General features: G+C 48.8%; 1 protein-coding gene across 1 annotated transcript in view; it reads left to right on the top strand.

The window, feature by feature from the left end:
- The first annotated feature begins 4079 nt into the window (after nt 1–4079).
- LOC119974340 (multidrug and toxin extrusion protein 1-like) overlaps nt 4080–24874 on the top strand; it is a 32432-nt gene continuing 11637 nt past the window's right edge. Inside the window, exons 1-11 of the mRNA XM_038813112.1 lie at nt 4080–4226; nt 5234–5335; nt 7221–7289; nt 10517–10665; nt 11268–11310; nt 14116–14160; nt 14895–14992; nt 15108–15205; nt 16977–17090; nt 18849–18916; nt 23247–23355. Coding sequence (XP_038669040.1) covers nt 4080–4226; nt 5234–5335; nt 7221–7289; nt 10517–10665; nt 11268–11310; nt 14116–14160; nt 14895–14992; nt 15108–15205; nt 16977–17090; nt 18849–18916; nt 23247–23355 — 1042 coding nt within the window. The remainder of the gene's footprint in view (nt 4227–5233; nt 5336–7220; nt 7290–10516; nt 10666–11267; nt 11311–14115; nt 14161–14894; nt 14993–15107; nt 15206–16976; nt 17091–18848; nt 18917–23246; nt 23356–24874) is intronic.

The raw sequence follows: 24874 nt of genomic DNA, 5'->3' as shown, positions 1-24874 counted from the left end.
CGCCAGTATGTAGGAGTCATGCACACTCCCTGGGAACCTTGCACAGACATTCATGATCCTCATGTGGGGATCGCATACCACCTGGATATTCATGGAGTATGTCCCCCTTCTGTTTGTGAACACGTCCCTGTCCCCTGCAGGCGGGCGCATGGGGACGTGAACACAATCGATTGCCCCCTGCACCATCGGTATCCCGGCCACTCTGGCAAATCCACGAGCTCGTGAGTCTTGACTTGCTTGGTCCTTGGGAAAGGTGATGTAGATGTTAGCGATGGCATAGAGGGCGTCGGTCACATCCCGGATGCACCTGTGCACCGTTGACTGGGAGATCCCGGAGACGTCCCCGCTCGGAGACTGGGAGGAGCCGGTATCATAGAAGTTAAGAGCGACCGTCACCTTGATGGCAACCGGGATCGCGTGTCCTCCCCCCGTTCCACGTGGGGCGAGGTGCGCCACGAGGTGACAGATATGTATCACCATCTGCCTACTCAGCCGGAGTCTCCTCCTGCAGGTGATGTCCATTATTGTTAGGAAAGAGACCCGGACACGGTACACCCTCAGCCTTGGTCGTCGCCTCTGGCACCGTGGCTGCACCCTCACTCTCTCCTCCTCCTCCTCCTCCTCCCCATGCTGCTCGACGACTGGCAACTCCTCAGCCCGTCCCTCTGCTGCTGCAGCTGTCCCTACATCCACTGCGGGTTGTGGGTGTGGATGCTGCTGCATCTCCAAATGCAGTGCAGCGGCCCCAACCACTGCGCAGAACATAGCCGTTCTGTTCACAGACATTGTGCTAACCTACAGAAGGGTGGGGGGGGCAGAGAAACGGGACATGTTAGACGGAGGTTAGTCGACACCTCGGCAGCCGCCAGCCACGGGATACCTGTGTGTCCCGGTGGCCTGGACGCGCTGCTGACACGCGGGCAGCCTAACCCCTGGTCACTTTCTGCATCCAACGGGCAGTAAACTATGTCCTCCTCACCGGTGCGTCAGTAGCCTGTGGCCGTAAGCCACAGGGCAAACAGCGGCCTTGTCCTTGTGACCGGCACGCCATGGCATGGTGGCAGACATTTTGTTACGGGGTTGGACGGCTCACTCGCTCACTCTCTCCCTAACACCCCCCCCACTCCCACTCCCCCCCGTCTCCCCCACTGCCCCCTCCATCTCCCCCACTCCCCCCTCCGTCTCCCCCACTCCCCCCCTCCGTCTCCCCCACTGCCCCCTCCATCTCCCCCACTGCCCCCTCCATCTCCCCCACTCCCCCCTCCGTCTCCCCCACTCCCCCCCTCCGTCTCCCCCACTGCCCCCTCCATCTCCCCCACTCCCCCTCCATCTCCCCCACTCCCCCCTCCGTCTCCCCCACTCCCCCCTCCGTCTCCCCCACTCCCCCCTCCGTCTCCCCCACTCCCCCCTCCGTCTGCCCCACTGCCCCCTCCATCTCCCCCACTCCCCCCTCCGTCTGCCCCACTGCCCCCCTCCAACTCCCCCACTCCCCCCTCCGTCTCCCCCACTCTCCCCTCCATCTCCCCCACTCTCCCCTCCATCTCCCCCACTCTCCCCTCCAACTCCCCCACTCTCCCCTCCAACTCCCCACTCCCCCCTCCATCTCCACCACCCCCCCCCTCCATCTCCCCCACTCCCCCCTCCGTCTCCCCCACTCCCCCCCTCCGTCTCCCCCACTCCCCCTCCATCTCCCCCACTCTCCCCTCCATCTCCCCCACTCCCCCCTCCGTCTCCCCCACTCCCCCCTCCGTCTGCCCCACTGCCCCCTCCATCTCCCCCACTCTCCCCTCCAACTCCCCCACTCTCCCCTCCAACTCCCCCACTCCCCCCTCCATCTCCCCCACTCCCCCCTCCGTCTCCCCCACTCCCCCCCTCCATCTCCCCCACTCCCCCTCCATCTCCACCACCCCCCCCTCCGTCTCCCCCACTGCCCCCTCCATCTCCCCCACTCCCCCCCTCCGTCTCCCCCACTCCCCCTCCATCTCCCCCACTCTCCCCTCCATCTCCCCCACTCCCCCCTCCATCTCCCCCACTCCCCCCTCCGTCTCCCCCACTCCCCCCTCCGTCTCCCCCACTGCACCCCTCCATCTCCCCCACTCCCCCCCTCCATCTCCCCCACTCCTCCCTCCGTCTCCCCCACTCCCCACCGCTCTGGACCCCCCTCCCGTTCTCAGGGATGCCTTCCCCGTTGTGGCCAGACTCGAGCGGTGCGCTGAGCGGTGCGCTGAGCGGTGCGCTGAGCGGTGCGCTCACCTCCTGGAAGCAGTCGTTAGCCAGCACGACTGGTTGACGAACTTAAAAAGCAGGTGTGTTTCACGCCGTGTAAACAGTGAGCGATTAAGTCGGGACTTCGGCCCATCCGGGCCGGAGAATAGCGGGGGGGCCAAAAACTAGCGATTCTAGTCGTGTCGGGGGCGCGTTAGAGGCGTTTGGCAGGAATGGCGACTTGGAGTCTGTGCGGGGTTCGGAGAATAGCGGGAGGGCGTCGGACCAGCGTCGCCGTAAAAATTTGTGACGCCCGCTATTCTCTGATTTTTCGTAAGTCGGGAGAATCGCGCCCTGTGTAATTTCAAGAAGGAATTAGCCATAGCTCTTGGGGCTAAAGGGATCAAGGAATATTGGGGGTGAGGGGATTGAACTTGATGATCAGCCATGATCATAATGAATGGCGGAGCGGGCTCAAAGGGCCGAATGGCCTCCCCTGCTCCTATTTTCGATGTATGTTTCTCTGAATGATGCATTTTGGCGGAAGACATCGAGAGATGCAATCTAGACTCAATGGCACAGTTTTTAAGTGTGTACAGGAAAGAGGGAGCTGGGTGTTCATGCCTTTGAAAGCGGCACAACATACTGAGGGTGTAGTTAGCAAAGCATGCGGAATCTTTTCTACTTTGGTCACATAACGCAAGGAAGTTCTGCCAAATATTTACGAAGCCACAGCTAGTTTGTTACACCCAGCTGAGGTCGCGACTCGTAGACAAAGCAAAGCTGTTTCTATTAGCTGATTTAAATGATAGAGCAAGAGGTAAGAGCGGATTTGTGGTCAGTCATGTTTGCGCAGGCCACTGGGGTGGTGGAAAATGGATGGGTTCTTCAGGGTGATAAACTTGCAGGGGCTAGATTGGGAAAATGGAACTGACTGGATAGCTCTACAGAGAGCCAGCATGGACGTAATTGGGCCGAATGGCCTTCTTCTGTGTTGTAATGTCTCGAAGACTCCAGAAGGTGGTTCACCTCCACTTCCTCAAAGGAAAATGATGAATAGTCAATAAACGTCAGTCACTCCCATATCCTGAGAATGAATTAAAAATCTGTCACCTAGAGTCACTGGACATGAGTGAATCCCAGTGAATTTACTACAGAAGCAAAGATTTTACCGTGTCAATATGTACAAAGAATGACCTTTGAACCTGGACCCATATCAACAGATGAGTACAGCTTCTCAGTGTAGTTCACATGCGGCATGGTGGCACAATTGGGGGTGGCACAGTGGTTAGCACTGCTGCCTCGCTGGCTCCGATTTTCTCCCACTGCCCAAAGATGTGCAGGTTAGGTGGACTGGCCATGCTACATTTCCCCTTAGTGTCCTAAAGATGTGCAGGTTAGGTGGGGTCATGGGATTATGAGGACAGGCTGAGGGAGTGGGCCTAGGTAGGGAGTTCTTTCAGAGGGTCCATGCAGACCTCTGCACTGTGCGGGTTCTATGATTCTATGCTACAGAGGACACTGATCATCTCCTTCAACCTACATCAAAATGGGCACCGAGCCGCAGCACAGCAGTTAAGTAAAATTTGGAAATGCGACGAGCCAGTATAATTAACTTTTCATCACTTATATACAGAAATCCTATGAAAGCATTGGACCTTAAATGATGCAGCCTTCAGCTCTGAAAGAACAAGTGTTAAAAATTAATCATGATCAGAAGGCTAGGTGGCAAAATGGATTTAAGATTGTAACAATATTTTATATCGGCGGGGTGAGTGTGGAACCTATTGGAAGGGCGGGGTGTCAGGGTGGAAATGTACAAGCAAGAGAAGTAAAATAACTGGCTTATTTGCTGTTTGCGAAGGGTTGGAAGAATGGAAATTTCGACCCAACTCAGCTCTGACAATGTTGGCCAGACCCGTGGAACCTGTGGTGACCTGTTCCTGAGAAAAATAAGGAGATGGACACCCGTCAACTTCTGGCAGGAAGCAAAAGAGATCTCCAGACTGGCGGGGCCGGTGGTGAGTTTACACCTATCCAATTTCTCACCATACAGTTCACACATCGCGGTCTGTAAATGTATCTAATTGCATTTATATCAGGGGCTGGTTTAGCTCACTAGGGGCTGGTTTAGCTCAGTTGGCTAAATCGCTGGCTTTTAAAGCAGACCAAGCAGGCCAGCAGCACGGTTCGATCCCCGTACCAGCCTCCCCGGACAGGCGCCGGAATGTGGCGACTAGGGGCTTTTCAGAGTAACTTAATTGATGCCCACTCGTGACAATAAGCGATTTTCATTTCATTTCCTTCACAGAACTCGCTGATGCAACTCATATCTCTGTGCACAATTATTGCATTCCGGTTAAATTATGCCATTCATCCAACCACCTTCACTGAACATATTTATGAAATGCCCTTCATTTAAGTTTTCACAATTCATTTTGTTGCACCCATTTGGAAAATGCCGATCAATGACTTTGCCTGTGAACATATTCCGCAACGTCCTCCCCTAAAGGTGAAAATCGTCTGCCTGATTTTGGTTTTATTACTTCAAAGACGATTGTTTCGAATTTGTGCATCCCGACCCTCCAGCAGTGAATAATTTGCCTGTATCAACGTTGCCACTTCCTTTCATAACTGTGGAAACCGCATTGAAATCAATTTAAAGAGCACTGCTGCCTCACGGCGCCGAGGTCGCAGGTTCGATCCCGGCTCTGGGTCACTGTCCGTGCGGAGTTTGCACATTCTCCCCATGCCTGCGTGGGTTTCGCCCCCACAACCCAAAGATGTGCAGGCCAGGTGAATTGGCCACGCTAAATTGCCCCATAATTGGAAAAAGATAATTGGGGACTCTAAAGTTATAAAAGAAAAGAAAAAGAAAGAAAAATAAATCAATTTAAAATGCTTCGGCTATTTGAAGAGTAAAAAGGACACCTGTTTTATGAAGGGTTTAGTGAGAGTAAAGCTATAAGAGTTTGATCGATGTTAAGTGGCCAGTGCAAGTTATTTATCACTCATTTTCCTTTCACAGTTTTTGACAGAGTTGATGATGCTTCTAATAAATGTTGTCAGCTTCACGTTTTGTGGACATTTGGGAAAAGATGAATTGGATGCTGTTAGTCTTGCCACAGCGGTGAGTTTACGTTCAGAATGTGCGCATTTATTCATCACGAGGTATGCTGTATAAAATAATGATGGGTGGGCAGCACGGTGGCGCAATGGTTAGCACTGCTGCCTCACTACGCCGAGGTCCCAGGTTCGATCCCGGCCCTGGGTCACTGCCCGTGTGGAGTTCGCACATTCTCCCCGTGTTTGCCCCCACAACCCAAAGATGTGCAGGGTAGGTGGATTGACCATGATAAATTGTCCCTTAATTGGGGGAAAAAATTGAATTGGGTACTCTTAAAAAAAAATAAGGATGGAATTGGATTGCTTCCTATCATTTTGAGCTTAGTGCCTTTATCAGCTGATGGAATGCTCCTTGTAAAGAAGTGTGGTGATATGATTTGCATACCTGTCTGCTATTGGGGCAGAACACCGGCTTACCATTGGCCCTGGTCAGTCATGTGCCTCTCGACCGATTGGTCGAGAGGCTGAGTTAACCACGCCTCCTTGCCGAGGTATAAATAGTCAAACGCCCGGCGGTCGTCCATTTTATTGTAGACAACCGCAGGGCTAAGTTCTAGTTTATTAAAGCCTAACTTTTGTAAAGCAACTCGTCTCTCGTGCAATTGATGGCTCATCAAGAAGTCTGGCCTTTACCTGCTGCCCTCAGTAGAAACACTTGCTTCAGTGGCTCTGGGCTGAGGAACAGAACCGTCAGATCGGAAAGCCACCTCATCACCATTGAGCCATCCTGGAAGGCCGATGTGTGCGGACATTAGGTGGGAATGAGACTGGGCTCAGTTAATCCTCTGTGAGGCACTTGGCTCACACGCGAGGACTGGTCACTTCTGCAAGTTACTCATGGGCTGCTGAGGCCCAAAGGACTGTGCTGACAACAACAACAACTGGCATTTACATAGCACACCAACAGAGTAAACTGCCCCAAGACAACTAATAAAGATCAGAGGAGATTATATTATATCCACAGGCGTATGATCAGACAAATAATTTGACACCGAGTCAAGATGGAAAGAATGACCCAAAGCTTAATCAGCAAGATAAGCTTGAAGGACTATCCCTGATGGAGGGGAGAGAATCGGAAAGGCAAAGAGTTTGAGGATGGGCATTCCAGATACTGGGCAACTGAAAGAAGTGCCACCAGTAGGGGGATGAATTGGAAGAGGATGGGCTCTTGGGAGGGTTGAAAGGATGGAATTAGTCACAGTGATAGGGAAGGGTGACGCTAGGTAAGAAGCTGAACACCAGGATAGGAATTCTACATTTGAAGCATTGCTGTATCGGAAACTAATGTACCTCTATATTGTGGACACTGTCTCCTCTAATTGTTTTTTATTGCGGCCTGTTAATTTGAAAGCACAGGACCTTTAAGTCCTTTTGCATGGCCCCATGCACAGAATGACTTACCGGGATTATCATGTGCTCAGAATGACTGTGTGGCCACAAAGTTTAACATGGGGCACTTATCGTAAAGGAAGGGGACTTAGCGTCAATTAGGATCGGGGCAGCAAAGTTGTGTACGAGTGCAGTTTAGGAAGGGCGGAAGATCAGATGTCGTTTGGAGAATATTGGAACAGTCGAGTCTGGAGCGAATAAAAGGTCATCAAAAATTAGTTTCTGCTGGGAAGGAGAGAAAAAGAGGAAAAGAATGAAGAGCAAAAACAAAACCCCCCCATCTTTCAGAGAAAATCCGTGAATGGGATTTTCCAGCCCTGCCAATGTCTCCGGAATTTTATATGGTTCGCCCGCCCCCGTGGGAGGGCTCACCTTCAGTGGCCCCGGACGATTCTGACAGTGGGAAAGGCCGCCATGTTCTGTATTATTTTGTCGCGTGTTGTTGACATCCCAGGATGGATCTTGCTAAATGGTTCCTTTTCTTTATTTCTTTTGCACAGTCAATATCTGTAGCAGGTATCTCCATTGGTACTGGCTTGTCGTCGGCGTGTGACACACTCATATCTCAGGTAGGTGCAGTTAACTCCAAGCTGTGCAATGGGCGGTGATGTTCTCCCGAAAATTAATTCGCTAACCCAAGGAAGAATTGATGTTTGAAACTCAGGCCTAGAGTATTACGTCTATGAGTCTGCCGCAAAGAGAAAAGGTACAGAAGTGCTCACGCTCTGGATTCGTACAAACACGGATGTGAGGTTTTAGTTAGGGGTGATGATCCTACAATCTAAGATGGAGAACTGATGCCTGAGTGTTTAACCTCACTGCTGACGTCACTATAGATCACGTGACGTTTCACCAGCAGCGATGTATTTTATGATACATAACACCCTTCCCCCTTTGCTTCTTTAGTACAATCATAATGACTATTATCCAGCAAACACACTTATCCATTATCTCTATATATACACGTACAATTTAATAAGACAATCTTTCAGGTAGATGTCTACCCCCTTTTGGGTTGTATTCAACATTCTGGAACCTGGCTACTCATGACCTTGGAAGTGTCCTTTGTTCCTGGAAAGTTACTCCAGTGTCTATCTCTAGCACTGCAATGTCCTCAGAAACAGAATCCGAACTTACCTGTGTTCAGGCTCTCTTCCAAAGTATAGGATCGAATCCCTACAGTGCAGAAGGAGGCCATTCAGCCCATTGAATCCATACAAACCCTCCGAAAGAGCCCTCTCACCCATCCTATCCCCATATACCCGTGCATTGATCATGGACTATCCAAATAACCTGCACATCTTTGAACACGTAAGGGTCAATTTATCACGGCCAATCCATCTAATCTGCACAGCTTTGGACTGTAGGAGGAAACCGGAGCACCCGGAGGAAACCCCCGCAGGCACGGGGAGAAGGTGCAAACTCCACACAGTCAATAGGCCGGAATCGAACCCTGGTCCTTGGCGCAGAGAAGCAGCAGTGCTAACCACCATATCACTGTCCAAAGTTTCCACTGGAAGTACTCTCTGAGGGGTTTCAGCGATTTAACTTTGTGAAGCTAGCAGTTGGTCAGTATGATGCCGCCAAATTCTTTCACCACCTGCCTATGTATGTGTGATATTGGACCTTTCTTTGCGAGGATCACAGCAGGTAACCATTTCCCGCTCGAGGCGTAACTTCTGGCTGGCACTCGCTCTCCTTGATTGAATGCTCGTCTTTTTGAGTTTTATTCTCTCCGAGCAATCTGTGCTTGGTGCTGCCGCTTGACAATCTCATAAGTATTAGGTGGTATTAACGAATCGAACTGTGTTTGCATTTTCTTCCTGAACGCCAGCAGTGCTGGTGAACTGTGTGCTGTTGCATGTGCGGTGTTCCGGTAAGACATTAAGAATTTGTTCATTCTTCATGCCCATGACCTCTGATCCTTCGATGCCTTGATGTAATATTTCAATGACGAAACAAAACTTTCAGTCAACCCATTCATTGCAAGGTGGTATGGAGCTGACTTGATGTGGCGTTTACCGTTCGGGTAGTCCTTGAATTTCTTCAAAGTGAACTGAGTACCATTGTCACTACTCGTGGCCTCCTCCGGTTTTCCAAATGTTGTCCCCTTCTGCAGTGTAGGGATTCCATGGTTCCACAGTTCTATGAGACACGCTTGACATGTAACGGCAATCTTGACAAAAGGGTCAGCATTTGCCTGTTGTGTTATTTGGTATCGTATGTGCATGCCAGCAATATCAATGATCATCTTTGTAATCTACCAGCTGACAAAGAAGGAATGCCTTGACCCACAGATTGTGGTCAGGGGTTGATGGTCTGTCAAAAGAGTAAAATTACATCCATAAATGTGGTGGTGGAATCTTCTTACCCCCAAAATGATGCTCGAAACCTCTTTTTTTAGCTGAGCGTAATTTGTTTCAGTGCCAGTCAGAATTTATGAAGCAAATACGATGGGTCGTTGCTCTCCCGAAGGCATCATGTATGAGATAACTGCACCAACGCCAGAGGGTGACTAATCGCAAGCAAGTTGTAACTTTAGCTTGGGATAGTAATGAACCATTAGCTCTGACTTCTGTAAGGCATCGCTTATCTGATTGTACGCACTTGCACATTCTTCTGACCAGTACCACGCCTGTTTGACACAGAGCGAAATGTGTAAAGGCTATATCCATGTTGCTAAATTCGCAACAAATTTACCATAATAATTGATCAACCCTAAATACTACCTAAGTTGTGTTAAAACATCTAACATCTGGTTAGAAATGGGATTGATGATGATATACCAAGGTACAGAGAGAGATGGTTAAAGTGTGTGACCCATGACATAGTTATAATAATAATAATCACTTATTGTCACATGTAGGCTTCAATGAAGTTACTGTGAAAAGCCCCTAGTTGCCACATTCTGGCGCCCATTCGGGGAGGCCGGTATGGGAATTGAACCTGCGCTGCTGGCATTGTTCTGCATTACAAATCAGCTGTTTAGCCAACTGTGCTAAACCAGTTATAGAATCATAGAGTCCCCACAGTGCAAAAGGAGACTATGCGGCTCATAGAGTCTGCACCGACCCTCTGAAAGGGTATCCCACCCAGGCCCACTCCCCAATCCTATTGCCGTAACTCCACCTAACCTTTGGTAACTAAGGGGCAATTTAGCACCGTCAATCCACCTAACCGACACAGCTTTGGACTGTGGGAGGAAACCGGAGCCCCTGGAGGAAACCCACGCAGACACGGGGAGATACGTACAAACTCCACACAGAGAGCCACACGAGGTAGGAGGTGAACCCAGATCCCTGGCGCTGTGAGGCAGCAGTGCTAACCACTGTGCCGCTGTGCAGTCAGAGTTCTGAGGAAGGGCGAAAAGGACCCGAAACATTAACACTGCTTTCTCTCCCTCCAGATGCTGCCTGACCGGCTGAGATTTTCCAGAATCCTCTGTCCTTGTTTCAGATTCCAGCATCCGCAGTATTAAATGGCTAAACGGCTGTCTTGTAATGCAGAACAATGCCAGCAGCGCGGGTTCAATTCCCATACCGGCCTCCCCGAACAGGTGCCGGAATGTGGCGACTAGGGGCTTTTCACAGTAACTTCATTGAAGCCTACTTGTGACAATAAGCGATTATTATTATCATTATTATTCTGCTTGTGTTCTGTTATGGTTTTGGTAAATAAATACGTTATTTAATTTTTTGATACAGTTGCAGTTGTTGTAGAAAAGCGGGATCATCAGAATTTGACGCAACAGTCACCATTGATTCAATTCACTTTAATTTTTATTCTGATTTTTCAGACATTTGGCAGCAAGAACTTGAAGCGAATCGGGGTGATCCTCCAAAGAGGGATCCTCATTCTCAGCATAGCCTGCTTTCCCTGCTGTGCCCTCCTCATCAACATCGAGCAAATTTTGCTGGCTTTCAAACAATCTCCTGCAGTGGCCAAGTGAGAACCTTGTCCATTATGACCTTACTCCAACTGACAGACGTCCCGGTCAGCTGCATAGACAAAGTGTTTTGTTCCCTAATTACGCACATAAATGATACACTAAAATCAATGTTGACTTCAAAGCGAAGATGCGCGAATGTTCCAGCAGCTCCAATGTCGGTAGAAACATTTGCGGTTTCCAGGGATGACCATTTCTAAGGCCGCAACATTTTCTTTCTAATGTTTTGACTCCCCACAGGGAGCCTGGCTGTAACTTGGCTATGTGCCAGGTCTGACCACCTGCTTTCGTTGCCACGGCCACCGTCTGTTCACCAATTCTGCACAATTCACTGCCCCGTTTTGAGTTTACCTTTGGTTACAGATGGTGACGTGCTGTCGTTTCCCTATTGAAAATGAAATGAAATGAAAATCGCTTATTGTCACGAGTAGGCTTCAATGAAGTTACTGTGAAAAGCCCCTAGTCGCCACATTCCGGCGCCTGTCCGGGGAGGCTGGTACGGGAATCGAACCGTGCTGCTGGCCTGCTTTAAAAGCCAGTGATTTAGCCCAGTGAGCTAAACCAGCCCCTGTGTCACCAACATCTTTCATTTTTCCTGCAGGTTAACACAACTCTACGTGCAGATATTTATTCCTGGCCTTCCCGTGAGTACTATATTACTATATGTTGGTAAAACCCAGATACAGACAGGCCGCTAGACAACAACTCACTACCTGAAATGCAGGCGGAACAAAAGAACCTAGACAGCAAGAAAAAAAATCCTTTGATTAATAACAAGAACAGTAATAATAATAATCTTTATTATTGTCACAAGTAGGTTTACATTAACACTGCAATGAAGTTACTGTGAAAATCCCCTAGTCGCCACAATCCAGCACCTGTTCGGGTACACGGAGGGAGAATTCAGAATGTCCAATTCACCTATCAGCACGTCTTTCGGGACTTGTGGGAGGAAACCGGAGCACCCGGAGGAAACCCACCCAGACACGGGGGAGAACGTGCAGACTCCGCGCAGACAGTGACCCAAGCGGGGAATCAAACCTGGGACCCTGGCGCTGTGAAGCTACAGTGCTAAACACTGTGCTGCCCATCTGTGAACATTCAGGAAGTGGAATCCCTTGTTTATACAGAGCACTCCCTGATGCCCCAGTGCTCGCATGGCAACATGCGTGCCATCGATGGCCTCTGGACCTGGGAATCCTAGTCAATGGCTGAATGCCAGGGCAGCTTCCGCAGGATCCACACCAGCAAATGTAGCTTTATTTGGAAGGAAGAGCATCATAGGTGAACCTGTCTCTGCTGCATCCAATGTCCACACATCCGCACACACCCCTTTCAATCATGAATAATTGACCAGCATGTTTGGCTCATTTCTTAACCTCCATGATTCTGGATTGCTAAGGTCCATAACAGTATCACATCTGCTGTGTCTGCCTGACCTTTAGCTTCTGAGTTGACTCCGTTATGGAATAGCTTGACACTTTTATATACAGAGCCCTTGGTGCCCTTTAATCTAGGAACATAGAACATACAGTGTAGAAGGAGGCCATTCGGTCTGCCGACCCACTTAAAGCCTCACTTCCACCCTATCCCCGTAACTCAATAACCCCATCTAACCTTTTTGAACACGAAGGTCAAGTTAGCATGGCAATCCGCCTAACCTGCACGTCTTTGGACTGTGGGAGGAAACCGGAGCACCCGGAGGAAACCCACGCAGACACGGTGCTATGTCTTTTCGTCCGACGTCATTTCGTCCAACGACACTTCGTCCACGTCTTTTGGTCCAACGTCTTTTTGTCCGCACGTCTTTTGGTCCTACGTCTTTTTGTCCGATGATTTTTTTCGTCAAAGACTTTTTGTGACTTGTTACGTTTTTTTGTCGGATGATTTTTTTTGTCAAAGACTTTTTGTAACTTGACTTTTTGTAACTTGCTTATTAGCACTCCACTCCACTCCCCACATTATCTTTTTGTAAATAGAAATCTTCTCTAATGCACATAGCAAGGTATAATATGCAATAAAGGATTTTTATTACCGGTCTCTTTCCTTTAACGAGCCTCGTTAAAGGATAGTTATTATCGTTCTCTTTCTTAATTCGCCCATCCTGAAATGGCAAAGTTCATTGTGTCAATTTACATCAATTTTAAGTAAATTCGGGAATTTTAAGTAAATTCGGGAATTTTAAGTAATTAGTAAACTTTTAGATTTTTTAACTGCATTTTTAGATTTTTTTAACTGCATTTTTCAACTTGCATTTTAATTGCATTTTATCAATTACTTGCATTTTAGCAATTAAATTCACTTGCTGTATTGTTTGCATTTTATCAATTAAATGGTTTTATACGGAGTTAATTTCTAATTGGATAATTGGACAAAAAGACGTTGGACCAAAAGACGTGCGGACAAAAAGACGTTGGACCAAAAGACGTGCGGACAAAAAGATGTGGACAAAGTGTCGTTGGACCAAAAGACGCGACACGCGCAGAACGTGCAGACTCCGCACAGACAGTGACCCAGTGGAGAATTGAACCTGGGACCCTGGAGCTGTGAAGCCACAGTAGCACTTGTGCTACCGTGCTGCCCTGAATGGCAGAATGGCATTCATTTATAATGCCTTTCATGAGCTCAGGACATCCAAAACATTTCACAGAGAGTGAAGTACTTTTGAAGTGTAGTTTGTTTTTTTAGCATAGGAAACACAGCATTCAATGGGTGCAGAGCAAGTCATCACAAAGATTGATGTGATAAATCACTAGATCATCTGTTCATTTTTTAAATGATGCTGATTAAGGGAATAAATGTTGGCCAGGGCACCAGGGGCCACTCATCAAACCTGTGCCAGGGGACTTTGGCAAGCAATTGGGAAGCACACGGGAGATTGGCATCGGCACATTTGACAGTGCAGCACTCCCTCAATCCTGCACATGGAGATTTGTTTATTCCGGTTTTGGGAATGGGACTAGAACCCATAACCTTGTGACTCAGAAGTTACCAGCTACCAATTGGCATCGTAATGCAACATTTGGACTTTTTGAATGCTAATCAGCCATACCTTGGGCCATACAGGACCTGGACAAATTGTCTACAGTCCCATTGACCATAAGCCCAACACAGGCCTGGCTCTGATTTTAATTTGACATTCTGTCAATGTCTTATCTGCTTCAATAGTGATTGACGCGTGCAGCACGGTGGCGCAGTGGTTAGCATTGCTGCCTATGGCGCTGAGGACCTGGGTTCGAATCCCGGCCCTGGGTCACTGTCCGTGTGGAGTTTGCACGTTCTCCCCGTGTTTGCGTGGGTGTCACCCCCACAACCCAAAAGGTGTGCAGGATTGGCCATGCTAAATTGCCCCTTAATTGGAAAAAAATAATTGAGCATTCTAAATTTATTTTAAAAAATAGTGATTGATGCGCTGACAGCTGCTAATTATTTTCAATATTCCTTCTCAGGCAGCGTTTCTTTATATCTTAGAGATCCGATACCTTCAGAATCAGGTAAAGCCGCTGAATGAGTGTGCATCAAATTATTTTAATAAGTATTGCAGTGAGATAGCATTTGGAAGTTTCAATTTCCTAATTTCGATGCTCAATCGGAATTGGGCAGATGATTAAATAAGTCCGTGAATTCAAATCCCTTGCACTCTGAGAGATGGAGAATCTGCCCGGAGCACAGAGAATATGAATTTGATGAGTTCACTGCAAATGTGGGCAAGTCACCCAGACCAACAATCAGACACATTCCAGCAATGATCCTGATCCAACTGAGGGAAAAGGGATTGTCCTCAGTGATGGAACCATCAATTCACTCGACACATGCTTTAAGATATGAACAGTGGTTTTAATCTACTTACTACAGAGCCAGCCTGTTACCCGTTGAACTCTCAATGAACTGCAGGCTGGCTCTGGACAAGGGTATTTAAACAGCAGTCCAGGGGGAGGAGTCGTGGGCAGAGCCAAGGATGGAGCCCTGTACAAACCCCTGAGCATTCCCAGAGCTACACCCCCTACTGGTCGGATAACGCTATTGCGTTTACAATGGTACTGGTAAATACAGTGTGAATTACTAAGTTACATTCACCACACTCAGTAGGGGACACATTGTATCCTAACCATGGGCATTGGGAAAGCAGTTGTATACTCTATCTTCCCGCTACCTTGGCACCATTTCACACACCCTGTTGGTCTATTGAAGGACAATTCCAGCAATGACTTTATCGTTTTGTTCCCAGGGGATCACCATGCCCCAGGTTTTCACTGGTCTCATGGCCAACATCATCAATGCTGGAATCAATTATCTCTTCCTCTATGTGTTGATGCTCGGAGTGCCGTAAGTAACAAATGAGTTGAATTTTTTTTTGGAATATCTGTTACATGAAATTGTTACTGAACAATGGCCCAGACTTTATTTGAAGCTGCCTTTAACATGCACACTTGTTTCTCAGAGGCTCGGCCGCTGCCAATGTTATCTCTCAGTACTGTCAAGCTATTCTCCTGTTTGGATACATTCGATGGAAAAAGCTGCACGTTAACACCTGGGCAGGTAGGTTTCAGAGGGGGTCATTCACACCTTGGGCAATGATGTGAAATGAACACTATCCAGTTAGCACCCTGTAGTCACCTCATCCCATTCCCCTTTCCAGCGAAATCCACGGAAGGAAATATTGGGCAGGGTGTTATCTTATTCAATCCCTTCTTTGTGTCCAGCACTCGCTTCATTTGAAGGACCTTCGTGATTCTCAGAGCCCCGTGCCGGAGAATCGCCGCAACCACGCCACGTCGCCCGAACGCCACCGGCCGATTCTCCGAGGTGCGGAGAATCGGTGCTATTTGCGCCTGCGGGTTCGGCGCGGCGTCGGTCGCGAGTTGCTGTCCGCGGCGGGGCCGCCGATTCTCCAGCCCGGAGGGGCCGAGCGGCCGCGCCGTCCACAACTGTTTCCTGTCGGTGGGAACTCTGCGTGAAGGGCCGGGGGCGGCCTGTGGGTGTGGGGGCTCCGTCCCCGGGGGGGGGGGGGGGGGGGGTGGGGGGGGGCCTCCGATGGGGTATGGCCCTCAATCGGGACCCATCAATCGGCGGGCCGGGCTCTCACCCCCGGGCCTACTTTGTTGCGCGGCCGGCCCCTGAACCCCTGCGCCATGTTGAGTCGGGGCTGGCGCGCTGAAGATGACCCCCGCGCATGCGCGGGTTGGCACGGCCCAACTGCGCATTCGCCGGTTGGTGCGGCGGGAGGCCAGAATTGGTAGTCCCCTCGCCCGTTTCACGCCGTCGTGAAACGCGACGGAGTTCACGACGGTGCGAATACTCTGTCTCCATTTCGGAGAATCACACCCCTTGATTCTTACTTTTATCCGTGTTCTTCCCTCCCCGCCCTGGTCCATGTTGTGTCACCGCCATGCTCTGTGCGTGTGGTTTGTCATGTGAGTATCCCTTTAAGAAAGGTTTGGGTTTACCACATGACTTGTCGCGCAGCTTCATTAATGTAATTTGTGAGTGGAGCTGGGCTGTGGCTGGGAGATGAGAGGGAGTTTTGGTTTGTTGCTTTGGACTGGAGAAGAAAGGGTTTCCCTGTTTTCATTTTAAAGCTGTTCCGGTGAACTGAAACCACGTTGGGTGTGGCAAACTGTCCTGGTAACTTTAAAGATAGAGTGGCTTTCCGGAAGGAGTTTTGAATCTGCTGGTTGGAACTGGATCAGAATCTCAGGGAACGGATCAGTCCCATTCAAGTGAGATTACAGTGTGCTGGACCATCCCCTTGAAAGGGGTTTCAGTTTATTGGATTTTGTATTGAATTGGAACAGCTACTAAGGGGATTCATTAAGAGTTATATAGATAAATTACTGTAGCTGTTGTGTTTTCTTTATGTTTGTAATTGGTAACAAATTCTTGCTTTGTTTTGTAGACGTTAACTACGTTCTTATAATAAACTTTTTTTTGATGGGAAGTCTGATGAATCAGACCTGAAGTGATCATCCTAGCCACATTCAACATCAAAGTTATAGGTCAGGTGAACTTCATAATACACTTTGGAGTTTCTAAGCCCTGGCCCAGAACAGGTTAGACAGAGAGAGTCGACTGGCTATGCCCACAGAGGAGGCAAATCTGTCCTCACGTAACTGCAACTCCCTCTGAGTGCTGCTTTGCGCAAACTGCAGAATCGCTTCACGTTCTGTGGTCAAAGGGGCGGTTTGAAAGCTCAAGCCAGCTGGATGATGTGGATATTTTTCTGTCAGCCTTACGTTCCTTTTTGCCCGATGTGCTTCCCAGACATGTTCTAAACTGTGTTCGGAACTGCCTCCTGTTTTTATATTTGCAGGGTGGTCCAGGGACTGCCTGCAGGAGTGGGGCCACTTTACCCGGCTGGCAGTTCCTAGCATGCTGATGATGTGTAACAAATGGTGGTCATTTCACATCGGGACGTTCCTCGTGGGTAAATAAATGTCTTTCCTGCTGTGAAAAACACTATGTCAGGGACATGGTACCATAGTGGTAATGTTATTGAACGAGCAATCCAGAGACCCTTGCAAAATCTTTAAAATTCACCCGACAGCCAAAGCGCCCCCCAATCTTTCATGGAATTTACAGTGCAGAAGGAAGCCATTCGGCCCATCGAGTCTGCACCGGCTCTTGGAAAGAGCACCCTACTTAAGCCCACACTTCCACCCTGTCCCTGTAACCCTGCAGCCCCATCTAACCTAAGAGCAATGTAGCATGACCAATCCACCTAACCTGCACATCTTTGCACATCTTTCGACTGTGGGAGGAAACCGGAGCACCCAGAGGAAACCCACGCAGACAGGGGGAGAACGTGCAGACTCCACACAGACAGTGACCCAAGCAGGAATCGAACCTGGGACCCTGGCGCTGTAAAGCCATAGTGCTAACCACAGTCAAACAACGACTGAAGTTAAAATCCAACAGCTTATTAATTAGCTGACATCTCAGTCATGTGACTGTGTGGCTTTGTGTTGACTAGCAGCCCCTTGTTTGAAACTCATTATGTTTTGGAACAGGTAATGGTTGGGCATTGACACAACATTGGATATAAAGAGTCACAAACAACTGCATTTGTCTTTGAAGACACAGCAACTCTGGTGACCAGAATGGAAAAAATCTTTCTGGAGTTCTAGTAAGGGGAAATAGTGCCTTTTTTTAACAATAGCAAGACTGGTTTGTCTGAAGATTAGAAATTCCTCTGGCATGAGTCATGGATAGTCAGGGTAAAGCCTTGCCCATTTTTTAAAAACTAAAAGTATAATTTTGCAGAATAGCCCAGTTGACATGAATATGTATTTATGTTATCTTTCACATCCTAACCAGGACAATTATCAGGCAAGTTCTCAGTATGATGCATTTGCATGTACTGGACGCTACATATATTCATGCATAGGACCCTGTTCTTTGCAGGCAGAAAGAACATGTATTCACATTGCGCCTGTTGCAGCTAAACAAAATAAGCCATTTGCTGGTTCATTCCTCAATGCAATGCCTTGCCAATCAGGGTCAAGCTACCTAGTTTAAATTTCAAACAACACTTGCCAATTAACTGTAAGTCATCATTGACGAGTGAATTCTCCATGGCAACATCTCGAACAATATGGCCGTGGAGCTTTACCCATTGAAGCCAAAGTCAAAACAAAGGACGGATTTTTCAAAAAGGTTTGGACGTTTTCTGACTGCTGCTACCAGTCTCAAAGATGAAAATCCAGACCCAGGTTTCTACTGAATTTGGGTTTCCCACCTGTGTGAGTCACACTCTGGCACACTCCCCCACTGGCAAAGAATGGATCCATTGGACCAAAGGGCCCGACCTCAGCACCTGTGTTGTAGATTCGAGGACACAATGGGTTCACTTCTGCACACTTACAACTTGTGAGCGTAAGTCAGACTCATAGGGAGAGACTTACATTCATGCGGAGTCCACAGGACTTCAGAGAAGTATAGTTTTTTTTGTATTGTAGGAAATACAGAAGGAGTCTCATGGAACATTGGCCTAAAGTTGGTCGTTTTTGAAAATCGGATTTGAGAACGCAAAGCATTGAATTTGATTGCCCCACCAAATAAAAATGCCAGAAATTGGTTTGGCTTCTGTTGAAAGCTTGATTCCACGTCGGATATTTTTTTCTGTTTTGATGTTTGTTTGCTTCAATTAACTTCAATGTTTTGTTTGTTCTCTTCCTCTTCACAGGGTTAATTAATGAAGTTCAACTTGGAGCCCAGTCCATTATTTTTCAGATGATTACAATAGCATACAGGGTAAGTGTGATATCCCGGATGGAGCCAATGGGATGGGAATGCTCGTCTTCCATGCGTTCCTTGTGGACTACGTGCTCTCCCGCTAGGGGCGGAGTATCTCAATTACCTGGAGGATATGAAGTTGGCCAGAGAGGTGATCAGTAGGGATCTACCGGGGACTCTTTGTAAATAAAATGTTGTCCTTATTTTCACTTGGTTTGGACTCCCGCGTCCTTATTGAAGTTAGGATGAAGATCCTGTGCATGGGCAATGCTTGCATACCAAATTAAAGTTTAACTGAAGAATACCAGTTTTAGCACAGAAACGCATGTGATGAATGATGAACCATCAATTGAACGCGAGACGAGTTGCTGCACAGAAGTTAGGCTTTAATAAGCTAGATGTTAGCCCTGCGGTCGACTACAGTAAATGGACGACCGCCGGGCGTACTGGGTATTTATACCTCGCCCTGGAGGCGTGGTTAACTCAGCCTCTCAACCAATTGGGGAGCCGTCACATGACTGGTCTCAACCAATCGGACGAGAGGCACATGACCGACCATGGCCAATGATAAGCCGGTGTTCTGCACCAATGGCAGGCAGCTATGTTAATTATACCACCACAATGAAGTAGCAGAGGAATGGGATGATAGATAGAAGACAGCTACTGGCAGGGAACTATTGTGTTGGGTGGCTGTAGCCTTCCTGGCTGAAGTTGCCTCTGCTACTTCCACATAATCATGTTTTTCATATCCTCCCCCCTTTTGCTCTTTCCCAAGGAACGAAGATGATGGATTTACAGTGTTTGCATGGTGGACGTAAAATTTAGTTTCTCTCAAAACTGCTCATGTTGGTTTGTGTCGCGCTGCGCCCTTTTGGGACTGAAAGAGTCAGGGGGCAGGTCTCGATCGTAAGAGTCCATTTTATAATCATGTAATGCGACCCCCCTGTAATTCGAAAGGGCATGAAACCGCATAATGGCTGTCTTCACCACAAAAACGATTATTCTCTCTCTGCTGGAATTGTTTAGTGGCTGCTGTTCCCAGGTGGCTAAACCTCCCATTTTAGGATGTGAGAGTTCTTTGGACCATTGATAAATTTGTTCGGGATCTGACGAATCACAAACCCAATCTCTGTCGGATTGAAATTTAGTGATTGTTACATAATTTCTGGCGCTTTGGTTTGCTTCAGCTTTAAATTGTTTGCCGCTTAGTGGGTTAAGTTGTATTACACTTTGTCTGCCACTAGGTTTGTCTTTTTCGTGACTATCATTGTTCAAGTTAACAGGCTTTCTTTGTTCAAAACCTCGTGTAGTGATAATATCGGAGCCTGCACCGCGAGGATTGGGAAACGGGGTTAGCAGAATGCTTTGGCCGGCCTCAGAGTGAGAGTCTTGTTGGCCAGACTCCCCTTGTGGAGTCTGTATCATGGGCCGGGATTCTCGCGCAATCGGTGGGGTGGGCCGTACCGGCGCCAAAGAGCGGCGTCAACCACTCCGGCGTGGGGCTGCCCTGAAAGTGCAGAATCCTCCACACTTCCAGGGGCGAGGCCGGCGCTGGAGAGGTTGGCGCTGCGCCAACCGGCGCCGAAGGGCCTCCGCCAGCCGGTGTGAGTTGGCACATGCGCAGGAGCGCCAGCGTGTTCTGGCGCATGCACAGAACCGCTGCCGTGTTTCCTGCGCATGCACAGGTGGTGTCTTCTCCACGCCAGCCATCGCGGAGCCTTACAGAGGCCGGCGTGGAGGGAAAGAGTGCCCCCATGGCACAGGCCCGCCCGCAGATCGGTGGGCCTCGATCGTGAGCCAGGCCACAGTGCCACCCCCCCCCCCACCCGGGGACGGATCCCCCCGCGCCCCCCTGAGGACTCTGCCAGCCGCCATCAAAGCCAGGTATTGCCGGTATGGACCTTATCTAATCCACGCCGGTGGGACTGGCTGAAAACGGGCGGCCGCTTGGCCCAACGGTGCCTGGAGAATCGCCGGGGGGGGGGGGGGCACTGCCAACGGCCCCCGACCGGCGCAGCGGAATCCCCGCTCCCGCCCAAAAACTGGCGGCGGAGAATCCGGCAGCCGACGTCGGAGCGGCGGGGCGGGATTCACGTCGCCCTTCGCCGATTTTCCGACCCGGCGGGGGGGGGGGGGGGGGGGGGGGGGGGGTCGGAGAATCCCGCCCAGAGTAGCCATAGTTGTCATGTCAGCAGCAGCTTGCAGCAATGATACTGGTACAGTCTTGGTTAGAATTATTTCTGCTTCCGCCTGTGGCGGAGTTGTTTGCATTGGTGAATTGAGATATAGCTGAGGTTTAAAAAACAGATTTGACGGCTTCGCCAACTTTCCTCTCTGTAATTTTTTTATGACCTTTCATCCGCTGAAGGAATATTCGGGTATTTTTCCCCAAAACCCTCTTTATATTTCCAAGGGATTATTTGCTTTGTTGTTTTTGAATTCAACTTTTCGCATTTGCTTCGGACGAATCAAATGGCAGATTACAAGGCGATTTGAGATCTCTGAACAGATTTTCAGTAGACGTAACTGGTGGAGCTCGGTTGCCCCTCGAGACTGAGGGAAGCTCTGCAGCACGCTTGAAAGCAATGGGGGCTTTTTTAGGACTATTGTCCCCTATAACTCTTCCGAACAACTTAGAAGCAGTGGGGACCATTTTTTTTCCCGTCCCTTTTATCTCCTCCGATAAATAACTGACTAAAGTACTTGCAACCTCAATATCTCAGCCTTTTCTTCTAAGGTTCTTTTGTCGGTAGGGGAGGTTTCGCCAGCTGCCGCGGCTTCAAATGACACAGTACATGCATAGTAGACAAAAGAATAATCAACAGAGAACATTGACAAATAGTGATTGGTTACAGTGCGGAACAAGAGCAGCATAGGGCGTCGTGAATAGTGTTCTTACAGGGGACAGATCAGTCCGAGGGAGAGTCGTTGAGGAGTCTAGTAGCTGTGGGGAAGAAGCTGTTCCTATGTCTGGATGTGTGTGTCTTCAGATTTCTATACCTTCTGATATAAGGCTCTGGAAAAGGGAAAAGCCTGGGTGGGAGGGGTCTCTGATAATGCTGTCTGCCTTCCTGAGGCGATGTGTACACAGAATCAATGGGAGGATGGCAAGCTTGTGTGACGCGTTGGGCTGAGTTCACCACACCCTGCAGTTTCTTGCGATCTTGGGCTGAGCAGTTGCCATATCAGGCTCTAATGCAGCAGGATAGGATGCTCTCTATGGTGCATCTGTAGAAAGAGTGTGAGAGTCGATGAAGACATGCTAAATTTATTTAGCTTCCGTAGGAATTAGAGATGTTGTTGGGCTTTCATGACTGATGCATCGACGTGAGTGGACCAGGACAGACTGTGGGTGATGGTGACCCCCAGGAACTTAAAGCTATTGACCAACTCGACTTCTGAGCCATTGACGTAGACGGCGGGGGTGGGGGTGGGGGAGGGGGGGGGGGGATGGGCCACATTACCTTGTTAATGGAGGCTCTGTATAAAAGAATCATTCTTGAAGGCTGACCCCCCTTAACTGAGATACTAGGAAGCTCTTGCATTTCACCTGCTGGGAAACTCCATGGGGCCACTGACGATCCATATTTATGCCAGGGGCATGCGTTGCCATTGCTGTCACAGCCGTCGTTCTAATATCTGTCCTGGAGAAGGCAGAGACGAAAAGCAGTTTCAGAAAGGAACAGAGAAGTTTGTGGATGATACCAAGTGAAAAGGAGCGGCAAACTGAAGAAAACGCGGCAGGCGGGTCGTAGAATCCCAGCCACTGTCTGAAAGGATGGATAGGAAGACAGGTAGAGACATTCAGGGCAATGAATCCCAGAGGTTTGGGCCGACACGGCTGAAGGCAAGGCCGCCAATGGGGAGACGACGGGCAAGAGACTAGAGGAGCACACAGCCTGTGGAAAGTTACTAGTTTGAAAGAAGGTGGCCGAGACAGGATAGGATGAGGCTGGTGGGATTATATCTCGTATCATCAGGCAGTTTGATGCTCGGATCAAAGGATGAAAAGGAGGGATTCACATATCCGCTCCATGCTTTTGGGATTCATGGCGTAGATATCCCGTAGTAAGATTACCAGATCGTAATTTAGAGCAGAAACTCCGACTGATTTTCTTCCTTTCGGAAATCCAGAGGGTGATGGTGGGGGTGGGGGTTAACGAGGTTAATTGTAAAACCAACCACTTCCCAACTGAGATCAGGTAACTCAGCACAAAGGAGACAGTGGACCTCTGCCCTTCCTGACCTCTTTGCTGACACATCCTCCCCGCAGCTATATTGATGGAACAGTTACTTGCAGCAACAGATTAAATTGAGAGGATCATCCTTTGTATTCTTTCTCCTGCAGTTTCCTCTGGGATACAGTGTGGCTGCAACTGTTCATGTGGGTAACGCTCTGGGAGCCAGTCATCCAGAGCAGGCTCTCAACTCTGCTAAAGTTGCTGTGTGCTGCATTGGTGAGTCCAACAGTTTAAACTCATTGACTAAAACTAACTATTCCCACAATGTAACGCCGCCAATCTCTCCAACATTCCCCACCTTCTAAATCCGCCTGTAGAGTTTGGCTCCTCATTGCAATATAGCTCCCCGTGTGTCAACATCCTTCCCAATTGGACGTTCTTTGTGAATGAGCCTTGGCAGTAATTGTTGCCAGGCTATTTGACTGCAGGAGTTATCACAGCTGACCCTGATTCTGCCCTAGCCTGATGTTTACACTCCCACTCGGGTTTTTTTAAACGTTCTGTTGTTTTAGGTTTTGCTAATGCTGTATTTATTGCCTCTTCCTGGTTACCCTGAGAGGGTGTTGGTGGTGGGTCCCCTCATTCCTGTTCTTATGGTGCTGGTGCTTTCACAATGGTAATAGACAGGGAATTCCCGGATTCCGACCCAGGGACAATGTCGCAATGATGATTATATGGTCAAGGCAGGACGGTGTGTGAGTTGGACGTCCATTTGGCGATGATGAAGCTTCTTCTACATTCACACTCTTCCCCTTCTCGGAGGCAGCTGGAGCTGGAGCTGGAGATGTTGTTGATGTGACCTCAGCAGCTTTCTGCATCCTGTAGAAAGATGATACACATCACAGTCACAATGCGGACGCAGGGAATAGGGTGGAGATTGATTCGAATGGTAGAGGGGCAATCATGTACTGGATGGTGCTGAGAGTTGTTGTGGGTATACCGGGTAAATGGTGAGTATTCTGTCACAGCCCTGATTTGAATCTCTTGTAAATAGTGCAGAAGCTTTGAAGGACCCGGCTGTCCACTCTCTGTCCAGTTCCTGTAAGCAAGGTGTTGATGTAACTGCTCTAGCTACGTTTCTGGGCCACGCTGATTCCTCTGGAGCTGGCTGACTGGGCACTCAGCAATGGCCACCCTATTGAAGGTCAAGGGGAGTGGGTTGGTGATTAAACCTGCACTCACATGGTGTCAATGTTAACTGTCATTTACCAGCCCAAGCTTAGAGGTTATCCAGATCCTTCTGTAAATTGATTTATTATTGGAGGAGTCGGAAATGGAATTGCCAACTGCAGAAACCATCATCATTTCGGACCTTGTGGCCATTGATGGAGCAGCTAAAAATGTCTGGGTCAAGATCAGTTTTAGAGATCAATCTCGGCACTCTGAGAATTCATCCCAGTTACAGTAAAAACTCTCACCCTCTCGCCTCACTCTCACATACTCTAAGTGTATGCCGCCTCCTTCACGTCCACTCAACTCCATTGCCCTTCATACTATTCATGCCAACTTGTGTCGCTCTACTCACTCCATGGCCCTTTAAAGCCTTGATGCCAACCCAGTGCCAACCCATGACCCCTCACCTAACATTCTTCACCCTTATATCCTCTATGCCAACTTATCCAGCATCCACCATGGCCAGATCTCAGGAGCCATAGTGAGATTAAATAATAATAATAATAATAGCTTATTGTCACAAGTAGGCTTCAATTAAGTTACTGTGAAAAGCCCCTAGTCG

Source organism: Scyliorhinus canicula, chromosome 12 (genome assembly GCF_902713615.1).
Source record: "Scyliorhinus canicula chromosome 12, sScyCan1.1, whole genome shotgun sequence".
Classification (NCBI taxonomy): Eukaryota; Metazoa; Chordata; class Chondrichthyes; order Carcharhiniformes; family Scyliorhinidae; genus Scyliorhinus; species Scyliorhinus canicula.
This window is presented reverse-complemented; position numbering and strand designations above follow the sequence as displayed.